Source organism: Taudactylus pleione, unplaced genomic scaffold, assembly GCF_031769625.1.
Source record: "Taudactylus pleione unplaced genomic scaffold, aTauple2 ptg000285l, whole genome shotgun sequence".
Classification (NCBI taxonomy): domain Eukaryota; kingdom Metazoa; phylum Chordata; class Amphibia; order Anura; family Myobatrachidae; genus Taudactylus; species Taudactylus pleione.
In genome coordinates, this window is record NW_028284687.1 from 1,916,377 (window position 1) to 1,938,522 (window position 22,146).

Genomic DNA, 22,146 nt, shown 5'->3' on the forward strand with positions numbered 1-22,146 from the left:
TGAGGGGATCTGGGGGTGTCACAGTGACATCACTTATATCTATAGTAATAATACAGGGACATGACTGGGGAGGTGAGGGGATCTGGGAGTGTCACAGTGACATCACTTATATCTATAGTAATAATACAGGGACATGACTGGGGAGGTGAGAGAATCTGGGGGTGTCACAGTGATGTCACTTATATCTATAGTAATAATACAGGGACATGACTGGGGAGGTGAGGGGATCTGGGAGTATCACAGTGATGTCACTTATATCTATAGTAATAATACAGGGACATGACTGGGGAGGTGAGGGGATCTGGGAGTGTCACAGTGACATCGCTTATATCTATAGTAATAATACAGGGACATGACTGGGGAGGTGAGGGGATCTGGGAGCGTCACAGTGACATCACTTATATCTATAGTAATAATACAGGGACATGACTGGGGAGGTGAGGGGATCTGGGAGTGTCACAGTGACATCACCTATATCTATAGTAATAATACAGGGACATGACTGGGGAGGTGAGGGGATCTGGGAGTGTCACAGTGACATCACTTATATCTATAGTAATAATACAGGGACATGACAGTAACACCAGGGGGTGTGTCTGGGTGATGACTATCATTGTGTGTGTCAAGTTCCTATAAGGTGTCAGGATGTCACTGTCTATGTCTCCATGCAGGAGGGGGAGTATATAGAGGAGCACAAGGGTCTGTACAAGGACGTGATGATGGAGAATCACCGGCCCCTCACATCACTGGGTAAGAGGAGACTGTCCTTTATTGTACAGGGGAGAGCAGGTATGGGGGCCCCCTATATACACACATCACCTGATAATCACATATATACAATGTTCTCAGTCACTGTGTGTCTCCTACAGATGGACCCAGTAACAGAAATACCCCAGAGAGATGTCCCCATCCTCTTAATTCACAAGATTGTACAGAGGTAAATTGCCGTCTCCCACAGGAGTATCAGGTAGGTGGGATTTAGTGTCTCACCAATATACCAAAGTAATAATCTGAATAATATCAGATATTACTAATGTGTTATTCTGTTTTGTTGGTTATTTAGGATGAATATCTGACTTACATTAAGATTAAATATGTAGAGGGAGAAGAAGAGACGTATGTGAGGGGTGATCAGTGTAAGGAGCACGAAATCCCTACAGATATCAGCACAGGTAAGTAATAAACACTTAAAGAATAGAGACACATATTCTCCTTCCTCAGTCACTATTGGACACCTGCTCTCCCCCTCACATCATGTCACTGTGTGTTACCAGCCCAGAGATCTGACCAGTCTCCTCCCCACACTCTCTGGTGTATCTCATACATCAGGAGCCATCAGCCCCTATTATACTCCTGCTCTCCCCCTCACATCATGTCACTGTGTGTTACCAGCCCAGAGATCTGACCAGTCTCCTCCCCACACTCTCTGGTGTAACTCATACATCAGGAGCCATCAGCCCCTATTATACTCCTGCTCTCCCCCTCACATCATGTCACTGTGTGTTACCAGCCCAGAGATCTGACCAGTCTCCTCCCCACACTCTCTGGTGTATCTCATACATCAGGAGCCATCAGTCCCTATTATACTCCTGCTCTCCCCCTCACATCATGTCACTGTGTGTTACCAGCCCAGAGATCTGACCAGTCTCCTCCTCACACTCTCTGGTGTATCTCATCCATCAGGAGCCATCAGCCCCTATTATACTCCTGCTCTCCCCCCTCACATCATGTCACTGTGTGTTACCAGCCCAGAGATCTGACCAGTCTCCTCCCCACACTCTCTGGTGTATCTCATACATCAGGAGCCATCAGTCCCTATTATACTCCTGCTCTCCCCCTCACATCATGTCACTGTGTGTTACCAGCCCAGAGATCTGACCAGTCTCCTCCCCACACTCTCTGGTGTATCTCATACATCAGGAGCCATCAGCCCCTATTATACTCCTGCTCTCCCCCCTCACATCATGTCACTGTGTGTTAGCAGCCCAGAGATCTGACCAGTCTCCTCCCCACACTCTCTGGTGTATCTCATACATCAGGAGCCATCAGTCCCTATTATACTCCTGCTCTCCCCCTCACATCATGTCACTGTGTGTTACCAGCCCAGAGATCTGACCAGTCTCCTCCTCACACTCTCTGGTGTATCTCATCCATCAGGAGCCATCAGCCCCTATTATACTCCTGCTCTCCCCCCTCACATCATGTCACTGTGTGTTACCAGCTCAGAGATCTGACCAGTCTCCTCCCCACACTCTCTGGTGTATCTCATACATCAGGAGCCATCAGCCCCTATTATACTCCTGCTCTCCCCCTCACATCATGTCACTGTGTGTTACCAGCCCAGAGATCTGACCAGTCTCCTCCCCACACTCTCTGGTGTATCTCATACATCAGGAGCCATCAGCCCCTATTATACTCCTGCTCTCCCCCTCACATCATGTCACTGTGTGTTACCAGCCCAGAGATCTGACCAGTCTCCTCCTCACACTCTCTGGTGTATCTCATACATCAGGAGCCATCAGCCCCTATTATACTCCTGCTCTCCCCCCTCACATCATGTCACTGTGTGTTACCAGCCCAGAGATCTTACCAGTCTCCTCCTCACACTCTCTGGTGTATCTCATACAGCAGGAGCCATCAGCCCCTATTATACTCCTGCTCTCCCCCTCACATCATGTCACTGTGTGTTACCAGCCCAGAGATCTGACTAGTCTCCTCCCAACACTCTCTGGTGTATCTCATACATCAGGAGCCATCAGCCCCTATTATACTCCTGCTCTCCCCCTCACATCATGTCACTGTGTGTTACCAGCCCAGAGATCTGACCAGTCTCCTCCCCACACTCTCTGGTGTATCTCATACATCAGGATCCATCAGCCCCTATTATACTCCTGCTCTCCCCCTCACATCATGTCACTGTGTTACCAGCCTAGAGGTCTGACCAGTCTCCTCCTCACACTCTCTGGTGTATCTCATACATCAGGAGCCACCAGCCCCTATTATACTCCTGCTCTCCCCCTCACATCATGTCACTGTGTTACCAGCCCAGAGATCTGACCAGTCTCCTCCCCACACTCTCTGGTGTATCTCATACATCAGGAGCCATCAGCCCCTATTATAGTCCTGCTCTCCCCCTCACATCATGTCACTGTGTGTTACCAGCCCAGAGATCTGACCAGTCTCCTCCCCACACTCTCTGGTGTATCTCATACATCAGGATCCATCAGCCCCTATTATACTCCTGCTCTCCCCCTCACATCATGTCACTGTGTTACCAGCCCAGAGATCTGACCAGTCTCCTCCTCACACTCTCTGGTGTATCTCATACATCAGGAGCCACCAGCCCCTATTATACTCCTGCTCTCCCCCTCACATCATGTCACTGTGTTACCAGCCCAGAGATCTGACCAGTCTCCTCCCCACACTCTCTGGTGTATCTCATACATCAGGAGCCATCAGCCCCTATTATACTCCTGCTCTCCCCCTCACATCATGTCACTGTGTGTTACCAGCCCAGAGATCTGACCAGTCTCCTCCCCGCACTCTCTGGTGTATCTCATACATCAGGAGCCATCAGCCCCTATTATACTCCTGCTCTCCCCCTCACATCATGTCACTGTGTGTTACCAGCCCAGAGATCTGACCAGTCTCCTCCCCACACTCTCTGGTGTATCTCATACATCAGGAGCCATCAGCCCCTATTATACTCCTGCTCTCCCCCTCACATCATGTCACTGTGTGTTACCAGCCCAGAGATCTGACCAGTCTCCTCCCCACACTCTCTGGTGTATCTCATACATCAGGATCCATCAGCCCCTATTATACTCCTGCTCTCCCCCTCACATCATGTCACTGTGTTACCAGCCCAGAGATCTGACCAGTCTCCTCCCCACACTCTCTGGTTTATCTCATACATCAGGAGCCATCAGCCCCTATTATACTCCTGCTCTCCTCCTCACATCATGTCACTGTGTGTTACCAGCCCAGAGATCTGACCAGTCTCCTCCCCACACTCTCTGGTGTATCTCATACATCAGGAGCCATCAGCCCCTATTATACTCCTGCTTTTCTCCTCACACTCTAATTCATTTGCACCTGTTGGAATAAGGTATAACAGAAATGGCTGGCCTCTATCTCACTTAATTTTTTTATTTTTTGGGCTTGTGTCTAGCACTTACACAATGCTCGTGATATTTTGTCCTGCACAGAGGACAGCTGTAAGACACTATGTGTCTCATTAGATTTTCAGTGTCTGTAGAAATCTGCACCACACTCGAATACTTAGGGGTCTAGTTACCAAGCAGTGTTAGGAGACAGAGTGAAAAGTGATAAGCAAGTGATGGGAGCTGATTGGCTGGCACCTTATCACTTTCTTATCACTTTTCACTCTGTCTCCTAACACTGCTTAGTAACTAGACCCCCAAGTGAGTAAAGTTTAGACTAAACAGTTGTTATGTGAATACCATTAGCCAGTTTGATTGGATGGAGTCACACCGGGCGATCACAGATCTTTTGTCAATGATCGAATAGAGGGTGGTTATTCTTCTCTGCGTAACCTGAGCGGGCTTACACCACCACACCTACGGATTCCCTCTCAACGTCAGTAACCGCCTATTAGTGACTCCTCCCACTGCGTATTTGGCTTTGGCTTTGTAACTCACTGCCACCGCTTGGCTCCTATTGCAGCACCTGGAACCGCTCGTTCTACACAGGCTCCTACATTGGCACTTGGGACCACTTCTACCAGGCTCCTTACACCGGCACTAGTAACCGCCTACTTTTGGTTATGTGTGGACACGCTGCTGCAACACCTCCTGGGTAGGATGCTGGCGGTTAGAATTCCAATGCCGGCATACCAACTAGGTTACTATACCGACGGCTCGAGGTTACTATACCTAACCTAAGCGCTAACCGTACTCCTAACCCTCCCCCCCCCTCTAGTTCCTAAACCTACCTCTCCCTCCCCCTTGCCTAAACCTAACCGTCCACCTAATGTCTAAGCCTCCCCCCAAACCCGCTACTTACCTTCAGGATTCCGACGCCGGTTTTCCAATAAGTGTCCGGCGTCGGCATTCTGACCACCGGAGTCCCCGCTGTCGGGATATTGAATATATCCCCCTGAGTAATGTCAGCTGATTCCCACTGGTCCCTCACTTTGGACCAGTTTGCAGTAAGTAGCTGGCAAAGAGGTTCCGCTTGGATACGGAGAACTAGTCTTTTGCGTTATTTTGGTGGTCACAGGATACAAACAGACACAGGCGTCTTAAGCTGTTTATTGCTTCATGTCTTATAGAAAGACGAATCCTTTTCTATGTGTGCTCGGGATAATCACAACACACAGATGTCACAGAGGTACAATCCTTCCTGATGGTCAGAAGATACACACATCCTACGGTATGCAGTCGGGAAGCCGGAGGACCTAATCCCGACAGCCGGCTTCCTGACTGTCATATGCTGGCAAGGGTCTAAAGACAGGCGTCGATATGCGCCTGTCATTTGACATACTCCTGGAGCCCGACGCCCGGTATCAAGATCGAAGGGACGCCATAGCGCGGATAGTCGTTTTAGGTTTAGGGTTCCCAAGGGGGACTTAGGGTTAGGCACCCCCCGGGAGGTTAGGTTTAGGCTAGGGGAAGGGAGACTTAGGGTTAGGCACCCCCCTGGAGGTTAGGTTTAGGCTAGGGGAAGTGGGGGTTAGGGTTAGGCACCCCCGGGGGGGACTTAGGTTTAGGCGGCAGGGAAGGGGGGTTAGGTTTAGGCACTTAGAGGGGGGATTAGGGTTAGGATACCTTGGGGTATAGGTGTGCACTTAGAGGGGGGATTAGGGTTAGGATACCTTGGGGTATAGGTGTGACGTCAGTCGCTGGGCACCATAGAGTTAAGCTTTTCAGCCTCCCAGGATGCACTAGGGTCCCCCTCCTATAGCCTGCCCCCGAGCCAAGGCACCTCAGTTTAGTTTGGTGCCCGGCCGGAGTCGGGTGCACCTGTCGGAGGGGGGGCTAGAAGAGCCCCTGAAGCTTTCTGGATGTACAGCATGGACAGTCAGTCCTGACGTCCATGCTGTCTTCCCTACACCCCCGCCGGTACCAGAACGCCGGTACCGATCCGGGGATGCTGGTGAGCATCTGGGGTCACAGCTAGCGGTGACCCCAGATGTTCCGGACCATGGCCGGATCCAAGGGGGACAAAGGTAAGCAGCGGCGTCCCGCGGTGGGTCCCCGCTGGTCACATGGTCCTAAGTCCCCAGGCAGGGGGCTCCCTGGGGACTGGCTGCAGCGTGGAGCCAGGCGACCAACCTGCGCTTTCCACTACCCCCTGGGACAGCGGACCGCAGCAGAGCGGTAGCGCTGCGGCGTCCCAGGGGCTAAATGCATGCCAGGGGAGCGCGCCTTCCCTGTCTCACAGCCGGCGCCTCCCCCGCTGCACACAGCCCTCTCTGCACGCTGCCGACTGGTCCTGTGGCAGCGCTCCTCCCCCAGGCCAGCCTCCTCTCTGCTCCTCGCCGGCCATCTTCTCCAGAACGCATGGTGAACGCTGCTGGAAGCCTGGAAGGAAGCATCGTGGTCTGGGTCCCCCCGCATACCTCTCCTCCGCTGTGGTCAGGTCTGTGTATGCAGCGCTGTGTCCTACCAGGCCCTGTGTCTGCGTAGTTGAGTGATCAGCGCTGTTAGTGCAGGAATTGATTTTCTTTGCATTGTATGTGACTGTGCTAGCGCTGCTGCCTGTAACTTTTCTCTAAACTGTCAGCTTTATTACTGTCCCTGTTCTTTCTGCTAAGCCCTTGCGGTGCGGTGCTGCAGGGTGGTCTCTCGCCTATTTAAGATATAATTGGTGAGAGAGGTCACATACGTGGTGCCATCATGTCCGAAAGTGATTTTCCCCTCCGCTACAGTGTACTACTTGTAAAGTACCGGGGAGGGGGAGGGTAGCGCGGAGGGCCTTTGCCGGCAGTGTTTGTCCATGGCGCGGCCTCTTACGGTTACAGCACCGGTACAGGAGCCGCCCTGGGCTTGTTTCGCTCGGGCGCTTACAGCCTTAGTGGGCCAGTTAGCTCCGCAGCCCGCGTTTACACGATGGGTTTTTCCCAGCAGTCAGTGGTGTCGTCACCCATGCAGGGTTTCCCACGACAATTGGTGGTACCCCACACTCTCCCTATTTCCCCGCTCCCGGTTTCTCAGGAGCCAGCATGGGTTAACTCCCTGACGAGTTCTGTACAGCACTTGTCGGATGTGTTGCAAGGGGAGTCTGTGATGCGGCCGCATAAACGGCCGGTGGCGTCTCTGTCGGCTCCTTATGAGGATGACGAGGGGACGTCTGATGATGGGGAGATTCTGGATCCTTACGATCAGGAACCTCTCCATACTAAGGACGCTGATGCTAAGTCCAAAGTATATATTCCTGGACTTATTCGGGCGGTCCGCACAGCCTTGGTGATTGAGGACGAAGTTCCCCCAGCGGCTAAATCTAAGTATGCCTTTTTCAAAGATGTGAAGGGCGATGCCACAGTCTTTCCTCTTTCGGGTCAGTTGGTGGACTATTTAGAGGAGGCGTGGAAACAGCCTGGCAAAAGATACCAGCCGCAGAGACGCCTGGCGGTGGCTTATCCGTTAATTATTTTGCAAAGTGGGAATCCCCTCCACAGGTGGATTCTCACGTGACCCGTCTTGTCCATAGTGCCACATTGCCGATGCCATCTATGTCCTCCCTTAAGGATGCTACGGACCGCAAGGTGGAGATCTGCCTGAAGTCCGCTTATTCCCTTGCGGGGGGGCAGCACGGCCGGCTATGGCCATTTGCTGGGTTGCCAGAGCGATGGAGCGATGGGCGGATTCATTAGAGGCTTCTTTTGATTCTGACTGTCCGGCCGAACAGGCGGAGTTGATTGGTAATCTCCGTGATTCGGCCACTTATATCAACGAGGCGGCCCTAGACATTAGTACTCTGGTGTCTAGAATTTCTTCAGCAGCGGTGGCTGCTCGTCGCACCTTGTGGCTGTAATCCTGGAAGGCGGACGCAGATTCCAAAAAGGGTCTGGAGGCGTTGCCGTTTACCGGAGAAGTTCTCTTCGGTCCGGATCTGGATAAGATTGTGGCCACGCTGGCGGCAGCCAAATCGGCTTGTCTCCCGTCGGCCGCTGCTCCTTCTGGTTCTGGACCACCGTCCTTTCGGTCATCTAGGGCCCAGGGCAGGCCCAAACCACAGTCGTTTCCTCGACAGGCTGGCCCGAAGATATCGGCCAAGCCCCGGAAGCAGGCATGGAGTACCAGACGTCTGGCTCCCAAGCCAGATGACAAGCCTGCGGCCTGACGGTCCGGGCCTCCCTTTGGGGGATCCCAGGGTGGGAGGCCGCCTGCTACAGTTCGCCCAGTGTTGGTCGGCCACTACGACAGACACTTGTGTTCTGGAGGTGGTTTCCCATGGATACGCCCTCTCCTTCCGGCACAGACCCCCGGCTCGATTCTTCACCACGGGTCTACCATCAGACCGGAACAAGGCTACGGAGCTGCGGAAGGTATTGCACACTATGCTCCAGGCTGGAGTTATAGTGCCTGTTCCATTCTCCCAGAGGGGCCAGGGTTTCTATTCAAATCTATTTTTGGTACAGAAACCCAATGGGTCGTATCGTCCGATTCTCAACCTCAAAGCACTCAACAAGTCTTTGCGGGTTCCGAAGTTTTCGGATGGAGACCCTACGGTCCATCATTCTGGCGCTGGAACCTGGGGACTACATGGTGTCACTGGACATACAGGACGCTTACCTGCATGTCCCTATTCTTTTGCGCCATCAACAGTTCCTCAGGTTTGCAATCCGCAGCGACCACTTCCAGTTTCGGGCGTTACCTTTTGGCCTGGCGACAGCACCACGTGTTTTCACCAAGGTGATGTTGCCGTACTTGGACGACCTGTTATTGGTGGCAGGATCTCCAGAGCTACTGTTACGCCACTTGGACCTGACCATTGCACTGCTGCAACGGCACGGCTGGCTAATCAACTGGCAGAAGTCCACTCTAATCCCGTCTCGGAGGATTCTGCATCTTGGAGCCTTATTGGACTCGGGACAGCAAAGGATCTTCGTGACGGAGGACAAGATCTCTGTTTTACAGGCAAGGGTGTGCAGTTGTCTGCACAGCCGCCGGGTGTCCCTACACTCGGCGATGAGGTTACTGGGCTCCATGGTGTCGGTGTTCGACATGGTGGAATACGCCCAGTTTCACTCCAGACCTCTGCAGCACCTGATCCTGCCCAAGTGGAACAGGCTGCCTCAGTCTCTGAAGTCCCAGACGATTGTGATCACCCCGGAGGTTCGCCTGTCCCTTGCGTGGTGGTTACAGACGACCCACCTCAACAAGGGACATCCGTTCTGGGTTCCAAATTGTGTCCTGTTGACAACGGACGCCAGTCTTCGGGGCTGGGGAGCAGTTTCGGATCCACACTTGTTCCAGGGCAGGTGGACGCCGACAGAAGCGGAGCTTCCAATAAATATCTTGGAACTCCATGCGGTCTTCAATGCTCTCCAGCAGGCACATCGGTTTCTCCAGGGTCACCCGGTGCAGGTCCAGTCGGACAACGCTACCACCGTGGCCTACATAAACAGGCAAGGAGGAACTCGCAGTCGGGCGGCTCTCGTAGAGGTCTCTCGGATCCTGGTTTGGGCGGAGCGCAATCTTCCGCCCATTTCAGCGGTCTTCATCCCGGGAGTGCTAAATTGGGAGGCGGACTTTCTAAGTCGCCAGGACGTTCATCCGGTGGAATGGTCCCTGCACCCGGACGTTTTTCAACTGCTGGTGGACAGGTGGGGTCTTCCAGAGATCGACCTCATGGCGTCCCGGCACAACAACAAGTTGCCGGTGTACGGGTCTCGCACAAGAGACGAAGGGGCGTCTCTGGTGGATGCTTGTCCGTCCGGTGGACGCTCCGGTTCGCATACCTGTTCCCTCCGGTCTCCCTTCTTCCACGGGTAATCCGGAAATTCAAACAGGAAGGAGGGACGCTCCTGTTGATAGCTCCCGCGTGGCCCAGACGGCACTGGTTCTCAGACCTTCAGGGTCTGTCCGTGGACAGTCCTCTGCGGTTGCCGCTACGACTGGACCTTCTGTCTCAGGGTCCTTGCCTCCACCCGGACCTGACTCGGCTGTCTTTGACGGTGTGGCTGTTGAGACGGCAATGCTGAGGTCCTGGGGGTTTTCCAGCTCTGTGGTGCGTACCATGTTGCGAGCTCGGAAACCGTCTTCCGCGAGGATATACCATCGTGTGTGGCATATGTTCTTCCAGTGGTGTCGACCGAGAGGTTATGCACCGCAGGAGTTTCGTCTGTCTCGGATTCTTGCCTTCCTGCAAGCGGGACTAGATCATGGGCTTCGCCTTGCTTCTTTGAAGGTACAGGTTTCGGCCCTATCTGTCTGGTTTCACCGTAGGATTGCTACAATCCCGGATGTGCGCACCTTTATGCAAGGTGTTCTCCGCATTCAGCCGCCCTTTGTTCCACCTGTGGCGCCTTGGGATTTGGCTGTGGTCCTGAGGGCTCTCCAAGGACCACCGTTTAAACCACTGGGCTCAGTGGATCTTAAATGGCTAACAGCTAAGACTGTTTTCCTTCTGGCTATTGCTTCGGCCAGACGTGTTTCTGAGTTAGGGGCTCTTTCTTGTAGACCCCCTTTCTTGGTTTTTCATGGGAACAGGGTAGTGCTCCGCACTCGGCCCGAGTTTCTTCCCAAAGTTGTTTCCCAGTTTCATGTTAACAAGGAAATCGTTGTTCCGGCCTTTAACTCACCGGGTCTTTCCGTGGATGAGGCCTCTTTGGATGTTGTGCGGGCCTTAAGGACTTATGTTGACCGCACTTCTTCGTTTAGGAAGTCGGACGCTTTGTTTGTCCTCTATGGCTTCCGTAAAAAGGGTTTGCCTGCTTCAAAGCAAACTTTGGCAGCCTGGATCCGTATGGCTATTTCTGAAGCTTATCTTCATGAAGGCCTACCGGTTCCTCCTTCTCTGAAGGCTCATTCCACTAGGTCTGTGGGTCCTTCGTGGGCAGCTCGACGTGGTGCCTCGGCAGTTCAGATCTGCAGGGCTGCTACGTGGTCCTCTGTCCATACCTTCGTGAGGTATTACAGGTTTGACACCTTCGCCTCTCAGGATGCTTCCTTCGGGCGGCGGATTCTCCTTTCTGCACAGGAGCGTCCCCACCCTTAAAGGATACTGCTTTGGGACATCCCCAAGGTATCCTATGGATACCCTATGGACCCTGAAGTAGAAAATTTGAGATATGGTAAGAACTTACCCTTGTTATCTCTATTTCTACGAAGTCCATAGGGTTCCACAGGACTCTCGCCCTGTCGCACCTGTGCTGCAGATGGGCTTTGCTCTGGTCACCGGTTTTCCGTCTCCCTCTGGTGAGAATGTGATTCTTGTGTGTGTCCAGATCTTTTTTCTCTCTCTTCCTTCTCCTCCTCCGGCCTATGGCTTGATAACTAACTGAGGTGCCTTGGCTCGGGGGCGGGGTATAGGAGGGGGACCCTAGTGCATCCTGGGAGGCTGAAAAGCTTAACTCTATGGTGCCCAGCGACTGACGTCACACCTATACCCCAAGGTATCCTGTGGAACCCTATGGACTTCGTAGAAATAGAGATAACAAGGGTAAGTTCTTACCATATCTCATATTTTTTCGCCCCCAAATTCAAAGTGATTTTTTGGGGTGTCCTCCAAGTGTTTTTTTTTTTTTTTTTTACGAAGTTTACCTTTGGGGGACTGTCTGAAGGCTGCACGGGCGTTCCCGCAACGTTGCACCCCCAAACCCCAATTCTGCACTTTTTTCCGCCTGCTATTCATAAGCGAAACTTTTCCGCCTATTACATTGCATTGACTTTCCGCCTCGGCGAAAAGTCTTCCAAATTGAATACGGAGTCAAATCAAAACAGGCGAAAATGACGTCATCAGCGAACAGTTTCCGCCAAAAACACGCGAAAACAGCTTTTCACCTCAAATTGAATACGGGCCTTGGTCAGTTGATACTAAACCCTTTGTTAGGCCCAGGATAATTACCCTATAATAATGGCAAATACTGAATAAATCAGAAGTGCACAGTCCATACATGTACACGTGTGTTTCCACTATTCTACAACAGCGCGTTAAATAGCACAGGTGTACATAGATTAGAACATTGTCACCTACAATCCGCTGACACAGACCTACAAATCTACACATTAGCTTAAATGTATCCATATTAATATTATAATTCATATACACACATTCCTTCAGCTTTTATCCAATCTACCCCCAGCTCTCAGCGCTGGAGCTTGCCTAGGCCGTGTCCCAGCGTCATGCAGAGGACAACCTTACCCTGCAGCCTGGGACTAAGCAGCTCCCATCTGCAGTGATGCACCATTCTCCGGACTATAATAAATAACGATATTCTATAATGCCGTCCTATATAAGATGTGTATAAGATATTATTGACCATTTTTTTCTCTACGTTATTTCCGTCTCATTGCCAGAGACACAGTGATATACAGCCCCACACACGCACACATACATCTTGAATAAATAAATTATAGAGTTATTTTGGGAGACAAGCACGGGCACAGCATCTCTCCTGTAATGACACTTATGTTCTGTCTATATACGGAATGGGTATGAAGTCTTGGCGGCTGAATAACCGCCGGTTCATATCCCGACGCCGGCAGCCCGAAGGGAGAAGATCCCGACAGGGCATGTAAGTACCCTATCCCTACCCCTCCCCCCCCCCCTAACCCTCACTTAGTGGTGCCTAACCCTAACCTCCCCCCCTAGGGCCTAACCCTAACCTTCCCCCCCTAGTGCCTAACCCTAACCTTCCCCCCTAGTGCCTAACCCTAACCTCCCCCCGGTGATGCCTAACCCTAACCCTCCCACCTAGGGGTGCCTACCCCTAACCCCCCCAGTGCCTAAAACTAACCTCCCCCCTAGTGCCTAACCCTAACCTCCCCCCGGTGGTGCCTAACCCTGCCCCCTAGGGGTGCCTAACCCTGACCTCCCCCCTAGTGCCTAACCCTAACCTCCCCCCGGTGGTGCCTAACCCTCCCCCCCTAGGGGTGCCTAACCCTAACCTCCCCCCCCTAGTGCCTAACCCTAAACTCCCCCCGGTGGTGCCTAACCCTTCCTTCTAGGGGTGACTAACCCTAACCTCCCCCCCCCCCCCTAGTGCCTAACCCTAACCTCCACCCGGTGGCGCATAATCCTAACCCTCCCCCCTAGTGCCTAACCTCCCCCCGGTAGTGCCTAACCCTCCCCCCTAGGGGTGCCTAACCCTAACCTCCCCCCCCAAAACCTAACCCTGACTCCGCTACGCTCCCTAAACCTAACCCTCCTCCCTCCCCCACGGCTAACGCTAAGGTCATCCCGGACTTACTGACGCCGGACTGGCGTTCCGGCGTCAGGATTAAGATAGGCGTTGGTATTCGATGCCTATCTTAAGTTGGCGGTCCCCTGCAAATGGTGCTACAGGCTCCTTCCCTGGTGTACAGCCGTGGGGCCGTATATATACAGGGACTGAGACGCCAGTGGACGCTGCTACGGGCACTTTTGCGTGCGACTCAGGAGTCAAGCCCACTTGTGCACTTCCCATAGTGTAATGTTGGATGTTTTGTCAGTGTCATAATATATAATTTGCTATGGCCTCCTCCAGTTGTGATTCACAATAAGGATCTTGCAACAGTTGACCATCGAGTACCCAATACCAAAGTATGGTGGCAAGGAGTGGAGAGGAAAGTTTCACGAGATGGGGGGTATGGTCAGAATCGGGGATCTGGAATCCATTCATGACCAATATAAAAATATCATTGGTTCTCGAATAGGAGGGTGTAAGTAGAAAGGGTAATCCGTCTCTGCTGGATGTAGGAGTCTCCATGTATCTGCAAGCTGGTGATTGTGGATGAGTCTCCTCATCTTCCTAGCTTCTTGAGGAAGAGTCCAGAGGCCCCAGACGAGGTATCAGTCTTGGAGTTCAAGCAACCACTTAAGGTAGCCTTCCAGAAGAGTCGTACCTTCCGGCTTGACCTCAATTCGTTCTAGGAGTGTATCCAGGAAGAATGACTGACCTTGGTTAGGTGCATGAAAAGCAACAAAACGAAATCTTTGCTCATTAACTCTAGCTCTAACTTGTAGGCCTCAAGAAACAGAGAAAGAAGTAAAACACAAGCACTGGAAGTAAATAGAAGTAGTAGAACAGTTGTAAGAAACCTATCAAAAAATCAGCACAATTTGAAAGTAATCCACGTTTGAAGCCATGGGGCCTCAAACAAGGTCCACGGTCAACCTAATATGGCGGACTCAGGCGTCCGCGATGCACAGGACCCCAAGGTCTGAAGCTTCACAAGCCAAACGAACGATGGAGAAAGTGCGCCAGGTCCGATCAAACACGAGCTCAATGATATTGAATTGTTTTAATTTATTTGTCAGTCATTAAGCCTTTGTATTGCTGTATTACAATAACTTCAAGACTGGTGCCTCTACTTATGGTTTTACTTACTAAATGGAAGCTTTGACCACTGCTGTTTAGTAAATATAGCCCTTAGTAATTTTAGCATATTGAGTCATTCCTGCTTTCCCTGTCACACTATGGGCTGCTTAGGTTACTGTACACACATCACCTGATAATCACATATGTACAATGTACTCAGTCACTGTGTGTCTCCTACAGATGGACCCAGTAACAGAAATACCCCAGAGAGATGTCCCCGTCCTCTTTATTCCCAGGATTGTACAGAGGAGAATCACAGGATCCCACAGGAGCATCAGGTAGGTGGGATTTATAGTCTCAGCAATATACCACAGTGACTGTCATTATATGATATGTAGAGAAGCTGTGTGTGTTGTATACACTGATAAAGTGTTTTTTGATTGTTTAGGTTGAAGACCTGCCTAACATTAAGATAGAAATTGTAGAGGGAGAAGAAGAGACGTATGTGAGGGGTGATCAGCAGTGTAAGGAGGAGGAAATCCCTACAGATATCAGCACTGGTGAGTAATAAACACTTATTACAGAAAAGTCTATTATCCTGCACCCTCCTCTGTCAGAACAAACTAATGAGGGAAATGTATTTGCCCAGTAGGGCAGTCAGGAGCCATCAGCCCCTATTATAGTCCTGCTCTCCCCCTCACATCATGTCACTGTGTGTTACCAGCCCTGATATCTGACCAGTCTCCTCCCCACACTCTCTGGTGTATCTCATACATCAGGAGCCATCAGCCCCTATTATACTCCTGCTCTCCTCCTCACATCATGTCACTGTGTGTTACCAGCCCAGAGATCTGACCAGTGTCCTCCCCACACTCTCTGGTGCATCTCATACATCAGGAGCCATCAGCCCCTATTATACTCCTGCTCTCCCCCTCACATCATGTCACTGTGTGTTACCAGCGCAGAGATCTGACCAGTCTCCTTCCCACACTCTCTGGTGTATCTCATACATCAGGAGCCATGAGCCCCTATTATACTCCTGCTCTCCCGCTCACATCATGTCACTGTGTGTTACCAGCCCAGAGATCTGACCAGTCTCCTCCCCACACTCTCTGGTGTATCTCATACATCAGGAGCCATCAGCCCCTATTATACTCCTGCTCTCCCCCTCACATCATGTCACTGTGTGTTACCAGCCCAGAGATCTGACCAGTCTCCTCCCCACACTCCCTGGTGTATCTCATACATATAGTACGATTGCTGACAAACCGTTTATAGCAAGTCTGGGTATTAACAGGCAAATTTGTAATCTTCTCCATGGATGGAGACTTGGAGAGACAGCGGCACCGAGCCACTGTCATTTACAATCTGGTGCTGTCTGCGAGCCACTTGGAGCTTGTGGACCAGCAGCCAATCAGAAGCCTCAGTGGAGCCTCAGTGGCGGCATCTCCTGATTAGCTCGTGGACAGCGCCAGATTTGAAATGACTGCGGAGTGGTGCCACTCTCCATCAATGGAAGTCTGCCGGCAGGGGCCATACACCAAGTGCACATGGAAATAAGATGAGTCAAATCGTCTCTCATCATGTCAGCTCTGTGAGTCTGAGGCTGCTGGAGGGGGCTTTATTGTGTGGCATAATGGGCATTACTGTGCGTGGCATAATGTGTATAAGGGGCATTACTGTGTGTGGTATAATGTGTATAAGGGGCAATACTGTGTGTGGCATAATGTGTATAAGGTGCATTATTGTGTGTGGCATAATGTGTATAAGGGGCATTACTGTGTGTGGCATAATGTGTATAAGAGGCATTACTGTGTGTGGCATGATGTGTATAAGGGGCATTACTGTGTGTGGCATAATGTGTTATAAGGTGCATTATTGTGTGTGGTATAATGTGTATAAGGGGCATTACTGTGTGTGGCATAATGTGTATAAGGGGCATTACTGTGTGTGGCATAATGTGTTATAAGGTGCATTATTGTGTGTGGTATAATGTGTATAAGGGGCATTACTGTGTGTGGCATAATGTGTATAAGGAGCATTACTGTGTGTGGCATGATGTGTATAAGGAGCATTACTGTGTGTGGCATAATGTGTATATGGGGCATTACTGTGTGTGGCATAATGTGTATAAGGGGCATTACTGTGTGTGGCGTAATGTGTATAAGGGACATTACTGTGTGTGGCGTAATGTGTATAAGAGGCATTACTGTGTGTGGCATGATGTGTATAAGGGGCATTTAATGTATGTGGCATAATTTGTATAAGGAGCATTATTGTCTGTGGCATAATGTGTATAAGGGGCATTTCTGTGTGTGGCATAATGTGTATAAGTGGCAATACTGTGTGTGGCATAATGTGTTATAAGGTGCATTACTGGGTATGGCAAAATTTGTATAAGGGGCATTAATGTATGTGGCAAAATGTGTATATGGGGCATTACTGTGTGTGGCATAATGTGTATAAGGGGCATTACTGTGTGTGGCGTAATGTGTATAAGGGACATTACTGTGTGTGGCGTAATGTGTATAAGAGGCATTACTGTGTGTGGCATGATGTGTATAAGGGGCATTTAATGTATGTGGCATAATTTGTATAAGGAGCATTATTGTCTGTGGCATAATGTGTATAAGGGGCATTTCTGTGTGTGGCATAATGTGTATAAGTGGCAATACTGTGTGTGGCATAATGTGTTATAAGGTGCATTACTGTGTGTGGCAAAATTTGTATAAGGGGCATTAATGTATGTGGCAAAATGTGTATAAGGGGCATTACTGTGTGTGTTATAAGGGACATTACTGTGTGTGGCATAATTGTATAAGGGGCATTACTGTGTGGCATAATGTGTATAAGGGGCATTACTGTGTGTGGCATAATGTGTATAAGGAGCATTATTGTCTGTGGCATAATGTGTATAAGGGGCATTACTGTGTGTGGCATGATGTGTATAAGGGGCATTCATGTATGTGGCATGATGTGTATAAGGGGCATTACTGTGTATGGCATAATGTGTATAAGGGGCATTACTGTGTGGCATATTGTGTTGTAAGGTGCATGACTGTATGTGGCATAATGTGTATAAGGGGCATTACTGTGTGTGGCATAATGTGTATAAGGGGCATTACTGTGTGTGGCGTAATGTGTTATAAGGGGTGGGGCATTTCTATTGTATAAGGGGCACTACTGTGTGCGACATAATTTGCTATTAGGGGCACTACTACTATATGGCATAATGTGTGTAAGGAGTACTACGATGTGGTACACTACACTAATGAAAAAGGGGTTGCATCTTAAGAATTTCCATACCCCCACTTGAAAATTCCCACTTCGACCACTGCATGAGATTTTGTGTACTTATTGAATATTGTATTAGGCAGCTAGCTATGTTTAAGGTGCTTAAACATAGTGGGTTTACGCGATACAGATATGGGTCAGAGCGTTTTTAAATACAGAAGAATAATAAGGGGGAACTGTGTAGTGTGGTGGTAATCTGGTAGTCACTCCTACAGAGGTTTAGAAGGTGTCTCATTAATCTTATAAGAGCACTTGAAGGTTTGGAGGTAAGGAGAGTGCGAGAGAGGGCCATCTTAATTTTAAACGGGAGCAGGTGGGCGAGCGGCAGAAATTTTGGTCAGAACGGGGAGGTCGAGCAAGGAGATTGTTTGAGACAAGGGGAGAGATGTGTGTTGTTGCTGTTTTGCATATGTTAGTAGACGTAAATTATATTTGATTTGGTAAAGTACAAGAATTCAGTGTAAAGACTAGCAGAACTGGGCACCCATGATCTCTTCATCTCCAACTCCGTCACATGCTTGCTATTGCTTAGACCTGGATGACTCCCTCAGGCTCCACCTCTCCTTCCCATACCCCCCACACTTGGTGGTCACCGTGGTAGCCTAATTGGATTCCTCCTATCCTCTTACAGCACTTTCTTGGTCATTCCCTTTGAGTCCTCTTATTCCTTCTCCTACTTTGAAGTCTGCACCATCCTTCTCTTCCATCCAGTTCTCTTCCTTGTAGCTACCAGCTATCATCCCTCTGGTCCTGTCACACAATTCCTCTTTCTGACTCCTCCACTTTCTCTCCTCCCACCTCTACTCCTCATTTATGTGATTTTTCCAACCAGTCCTGCTTCCTCCAAACTTATCTCCCTCTGCTCCTTATTTTGCCTCTCATAAGAGTGGGCACTCCACTGGCTTGATAATCTCTTGCTTAAGTTTCCCCTTCCTCTCTCTGACCACCTCCTAATCTCCTTCAATGTTTGCCAGCCTACGTTATCCTACGCCCTCAATCACTCCACTTTGTCCTCTGTCGTCTCTCTTCTATTCTCCATCCCCACCCTCTCCTACCCTGAGCAGGATTTCTCTCTCTACATACAAGTCCTCACCTCTACCCTAGATTCTACCGCCCAGCTGTCACCATTAGCCTACGATGATCTGTTCCTGAACCATGGCATGCTCAGCTGAGTGCCTTAGTAGGTAAATCTTGCTCACTTGATGACTTCTTCCATTTTAAATTCATTATTTTCTCATAGCTCTGCCTTTGCTCCTGCTAAGCATTACTTCTTTAAATCTCTTATCTCCACCCAATCCATGCCGCGTCTTAGCTACCTTCAATTTCCTCTTCACCTCCCCTCATCCATTTCCGCACTTGAGTTAGCTTCTCGTATCCCTCTATAATGAATCCATTCACAGTGACATCTCCCCGCGTACACATCTCTTTCTCCCTCACCAATGGACTTGTACTATTGTGTTCCTTCCCCGCTGTCTCAAAGATTAAACTTCAGGCACTTCAAGCCTTTCTCCACCTTGATCCAATGACCTCCCAGCCTATATGCCTGCTCCCTTATTGCCCTCCTGCTCAACTCATCCCTCACTTCAGGTACTGTCCCCTCCTCCTTCAAACATGACCTGGTGTCCCCAGGAGGACATATTTTAATTTTGAAGGTCAAAATTTTATACTTGACGTATCACTACAGCTACCTTAGCTGTTTACAAGACGTCTAAAATCTTTCCCTTCAAAAATAAAAGACGCCCTCATCACTGATTATGTGCAGGGTTCTAGAATGAACAGTAGATCCTTCTCAACCTCACTATTGACCACCACCTCTTCCTTCAAACCCCCCAGTCCATTGGTTTTCGTAATACTGCACACTCATAGTTCTCTTCCAACCATTCCTTCTGTGTTTCTTCCCCTGCCTCCATCTCTCCTCCCTTCTCCCTATTGGGTTCTATCAAAAAGGATTGAGACTACTTTAAAGACAAATATATTTTCCGCCAGGAAAATAGCTTAAACTATGATTGCCAGAAGACAGCTCTGGCTGAATCCATGGGCAATAGAACTACAATCAAATAATTTGTTAGCCATGTTTCTTTTTGAAGACAAATTTTGTACTTCTATTGGCCTCTTGTAAGGGGATTTCTCCTTCCAAATCTACTCTTGCAAGATGAAATACGGATGTCATTGCTCAGCCTTAAATGAACATGCCAACAATAGGGCACGTTCTGCAAGGGTGGTGGTAACCTCTTGGGCATGTACAGTTCAGGCATCAGTGGAACATATCTGTATAGTAACTGGTTGGTCGTCTAATGACACCTTCTGACTGTTGATGCTCGCTGTGGAAAGAGATCCCTTTAATCAGTCATTTATTAGAGTTTTAATTGTGTTATCAGTGCTGTTTATTCTTAACCCCACCCGATTTGGCATATATTGCTTAGGCAAGTCCTATTAGTTATGGCTGTCGCGGACTATGGCAAGGTAATTACAGAATGTGACTTGTCGTTAATATAATTTCCTTGAATACTCCATGGCAGCACATATATTCCAATCACTCTAATCTGGTTTGTGTTAAGGACAGCTTAAGGAATTTCTCAAAGACACCTAGGGGTTTTTCTTTTACCTGTCTCTACTCAGCTGATTACCCCAAGACAGTCATTATTTATGGCTTCCTTGGGGTATTTGAAGGTAACAAAATGGAATCCATATATAAAATGAAATGTCCTGACTGACTGACTCACTTGGCTGATCAACGCCCAGGCCAATCCCTGGACCTAGAAACATGAAAATTGGGGAGTATTTTCCTTCCATGACGTAGGTGCCAACTAAGAAGGGATTTTTGAAATTTGACTCCTAATGGAGTGAAAAGGGCTAAAATGTATCCTCCCCCTGTGCAATGTCCTGTCTTACTGTCTCATCGTGGCTGCAGCACAGTTCAATATTCAAACACCAACTGTCACCCTAAGTGCTGTCAAACATCACTGGCAGTTGGTGTGGCTCCCCTATTTGGAAAGAGAGGGAAGGGAATGTGTTACCGCGAGGTAAGAAAGGAAATGTGTTACAATAGCAGTTAGAGGGCAATGTGTTACTATAGAGGAGAGGGAGGTGAATGTGTAAATACACAGATGAGGGAGGGGAATGTTACTATAGAGGTGAGGGAAGTGAATGTGTTACTACACAGATATGGGGGGAATGTGTTACTACTAGGGATGAGCGGGTTCGGTTCTACTCGGTTCCGTTCGGTTTTAAAAACCGAATCTTACTGGCTATCAGCTGTCACGAGTTTTGGATAGCCAATAAGATTCGGTTTTTAAATCCGAACGGAACCGAGTAGAACCGAACCCGCTCACCCCTAGTTACTACACAGGTGAGGGAGGGAAATGTGTCACTACAGGGGTTAGCGGTGGTAATGTGTTACCACAGAGGTGAGGGAGGGGGATGTGTTACTACAGAGGTGAGCGGGGGTAATGTGTTACTACAGTGGTGAGGGAGGGGAATGTGTTACTCCAGTGGCGCTGTCTTTAGCTAATTTTTACCAGTACCATGTTGCATTGTAGAGCTTAGATTTGTTCTGTTTACAGATGCAAGAGTCATCTGTAAATCGCATTGACTAACCTTATCTTGACATTAAGAGCTTCCATGGTGGACTGGGCTTTCTTGGAGGACACCAAGAGACGTAGGACATTTCACAGCCGTATCAAATGGATACTTGTGTCCTCTTCTCACACCTCGTGGGGGAAGAGGTTGGCTACAAACAGTTCTGTTTTTATATGATGCTGAACAAATGCCTTCCCTTTGCCTTTCCACACTGCTGGAGACCTAGCTAGTCCAGAAATGCATTGTTCCATATCTTTTGTAAAGTTCCGTAAATCCAAACCTTCTCAGTAGGTCATTATCCCTATGGGCTGCTTAGGATCATGTACACACATCTCCTGGTATTCACTATCTACTCAGTCACTGTGTGTCTCCTACAGATGGACCCAGTAACAGAAATACCCCAGAGAGATGTCCCCGTCCTCTTTATTCCCAGGATTATACAGAGGAGAATCACAGGATCCCACAGGAGTATCAGGTAGGTGGGATTTAGGGTTTAGCTAAATATCAAAATAGTAAATTGACTTTTTTTCACTATATGCTCTGTAGAGCAACACTATGTGATATTCTACACAATTGATCACAATTGATCAAATCACAGGTTCTCAATCTCGGTCCCCAGGACCCCAAACAGTGCATTTTTTCCGGGTCTCCTCACGGAACCAAAAGTGAAATAATTATAACTACCTGTGGATCTTTTAAAATGTACGAGTAATGAATACACCTTTGTACCTGCTAGGTGACATGGAAAACGTGACCTGCATGGGGTCCTGAGGACCGAGTTTGAAAACCACTGGATTAAATCAATTATTAAATGTTATTGTATTGCTTTGTGGGATTTTTAG

At 49.3% G+C, this 22,146-nt stretch overlaps 1 protein-coding gene across 6 annotated transcripts in view; it reads left to right on the forward strand.

Annotated features, from left to right (window-relative positions):
- LOC148512051 (uncharacterized) overlaps nt 1-22,146 on the forward strand; it is a 40,914-nt gene that overhangs the window by 12,910 nt on the left and 5,858 nt on the right. For 4 of the 6 annotated variants that reach the window (XM_088482323.1, XM_088482326.1, XM_088482325.1 and 1 more), the window contains 6 exons: nt 672-750; nt 870-967; nt 1,064-1,172; nt 14,672-14,769; nt 14,880-14,991; nt 21,682-21,779. In XM_088482323.1, coding sequence (XP_088338449.1) covers nt 717-750; nt 870-967; nt 1,064-1,172; nt 14,672-14,769; nt 14,880-14,991; nt 21,682-21,779 — 549 coding nt within the window. In that variant the 5' untranslated portion in view covers nt 672-716. Of the gene's footprint in view, nt 1-665; nt 751-869; nt 968-1,063; nt 1,173-14,671; nt 14,770-14,879; nt 14,992-21,681; nt 21,780-22,146 lie in introns of those variants that run through there. The other 2 variants (XM_088482321.1, XM_088482322.1) reach the window with 1 other exon arrangement.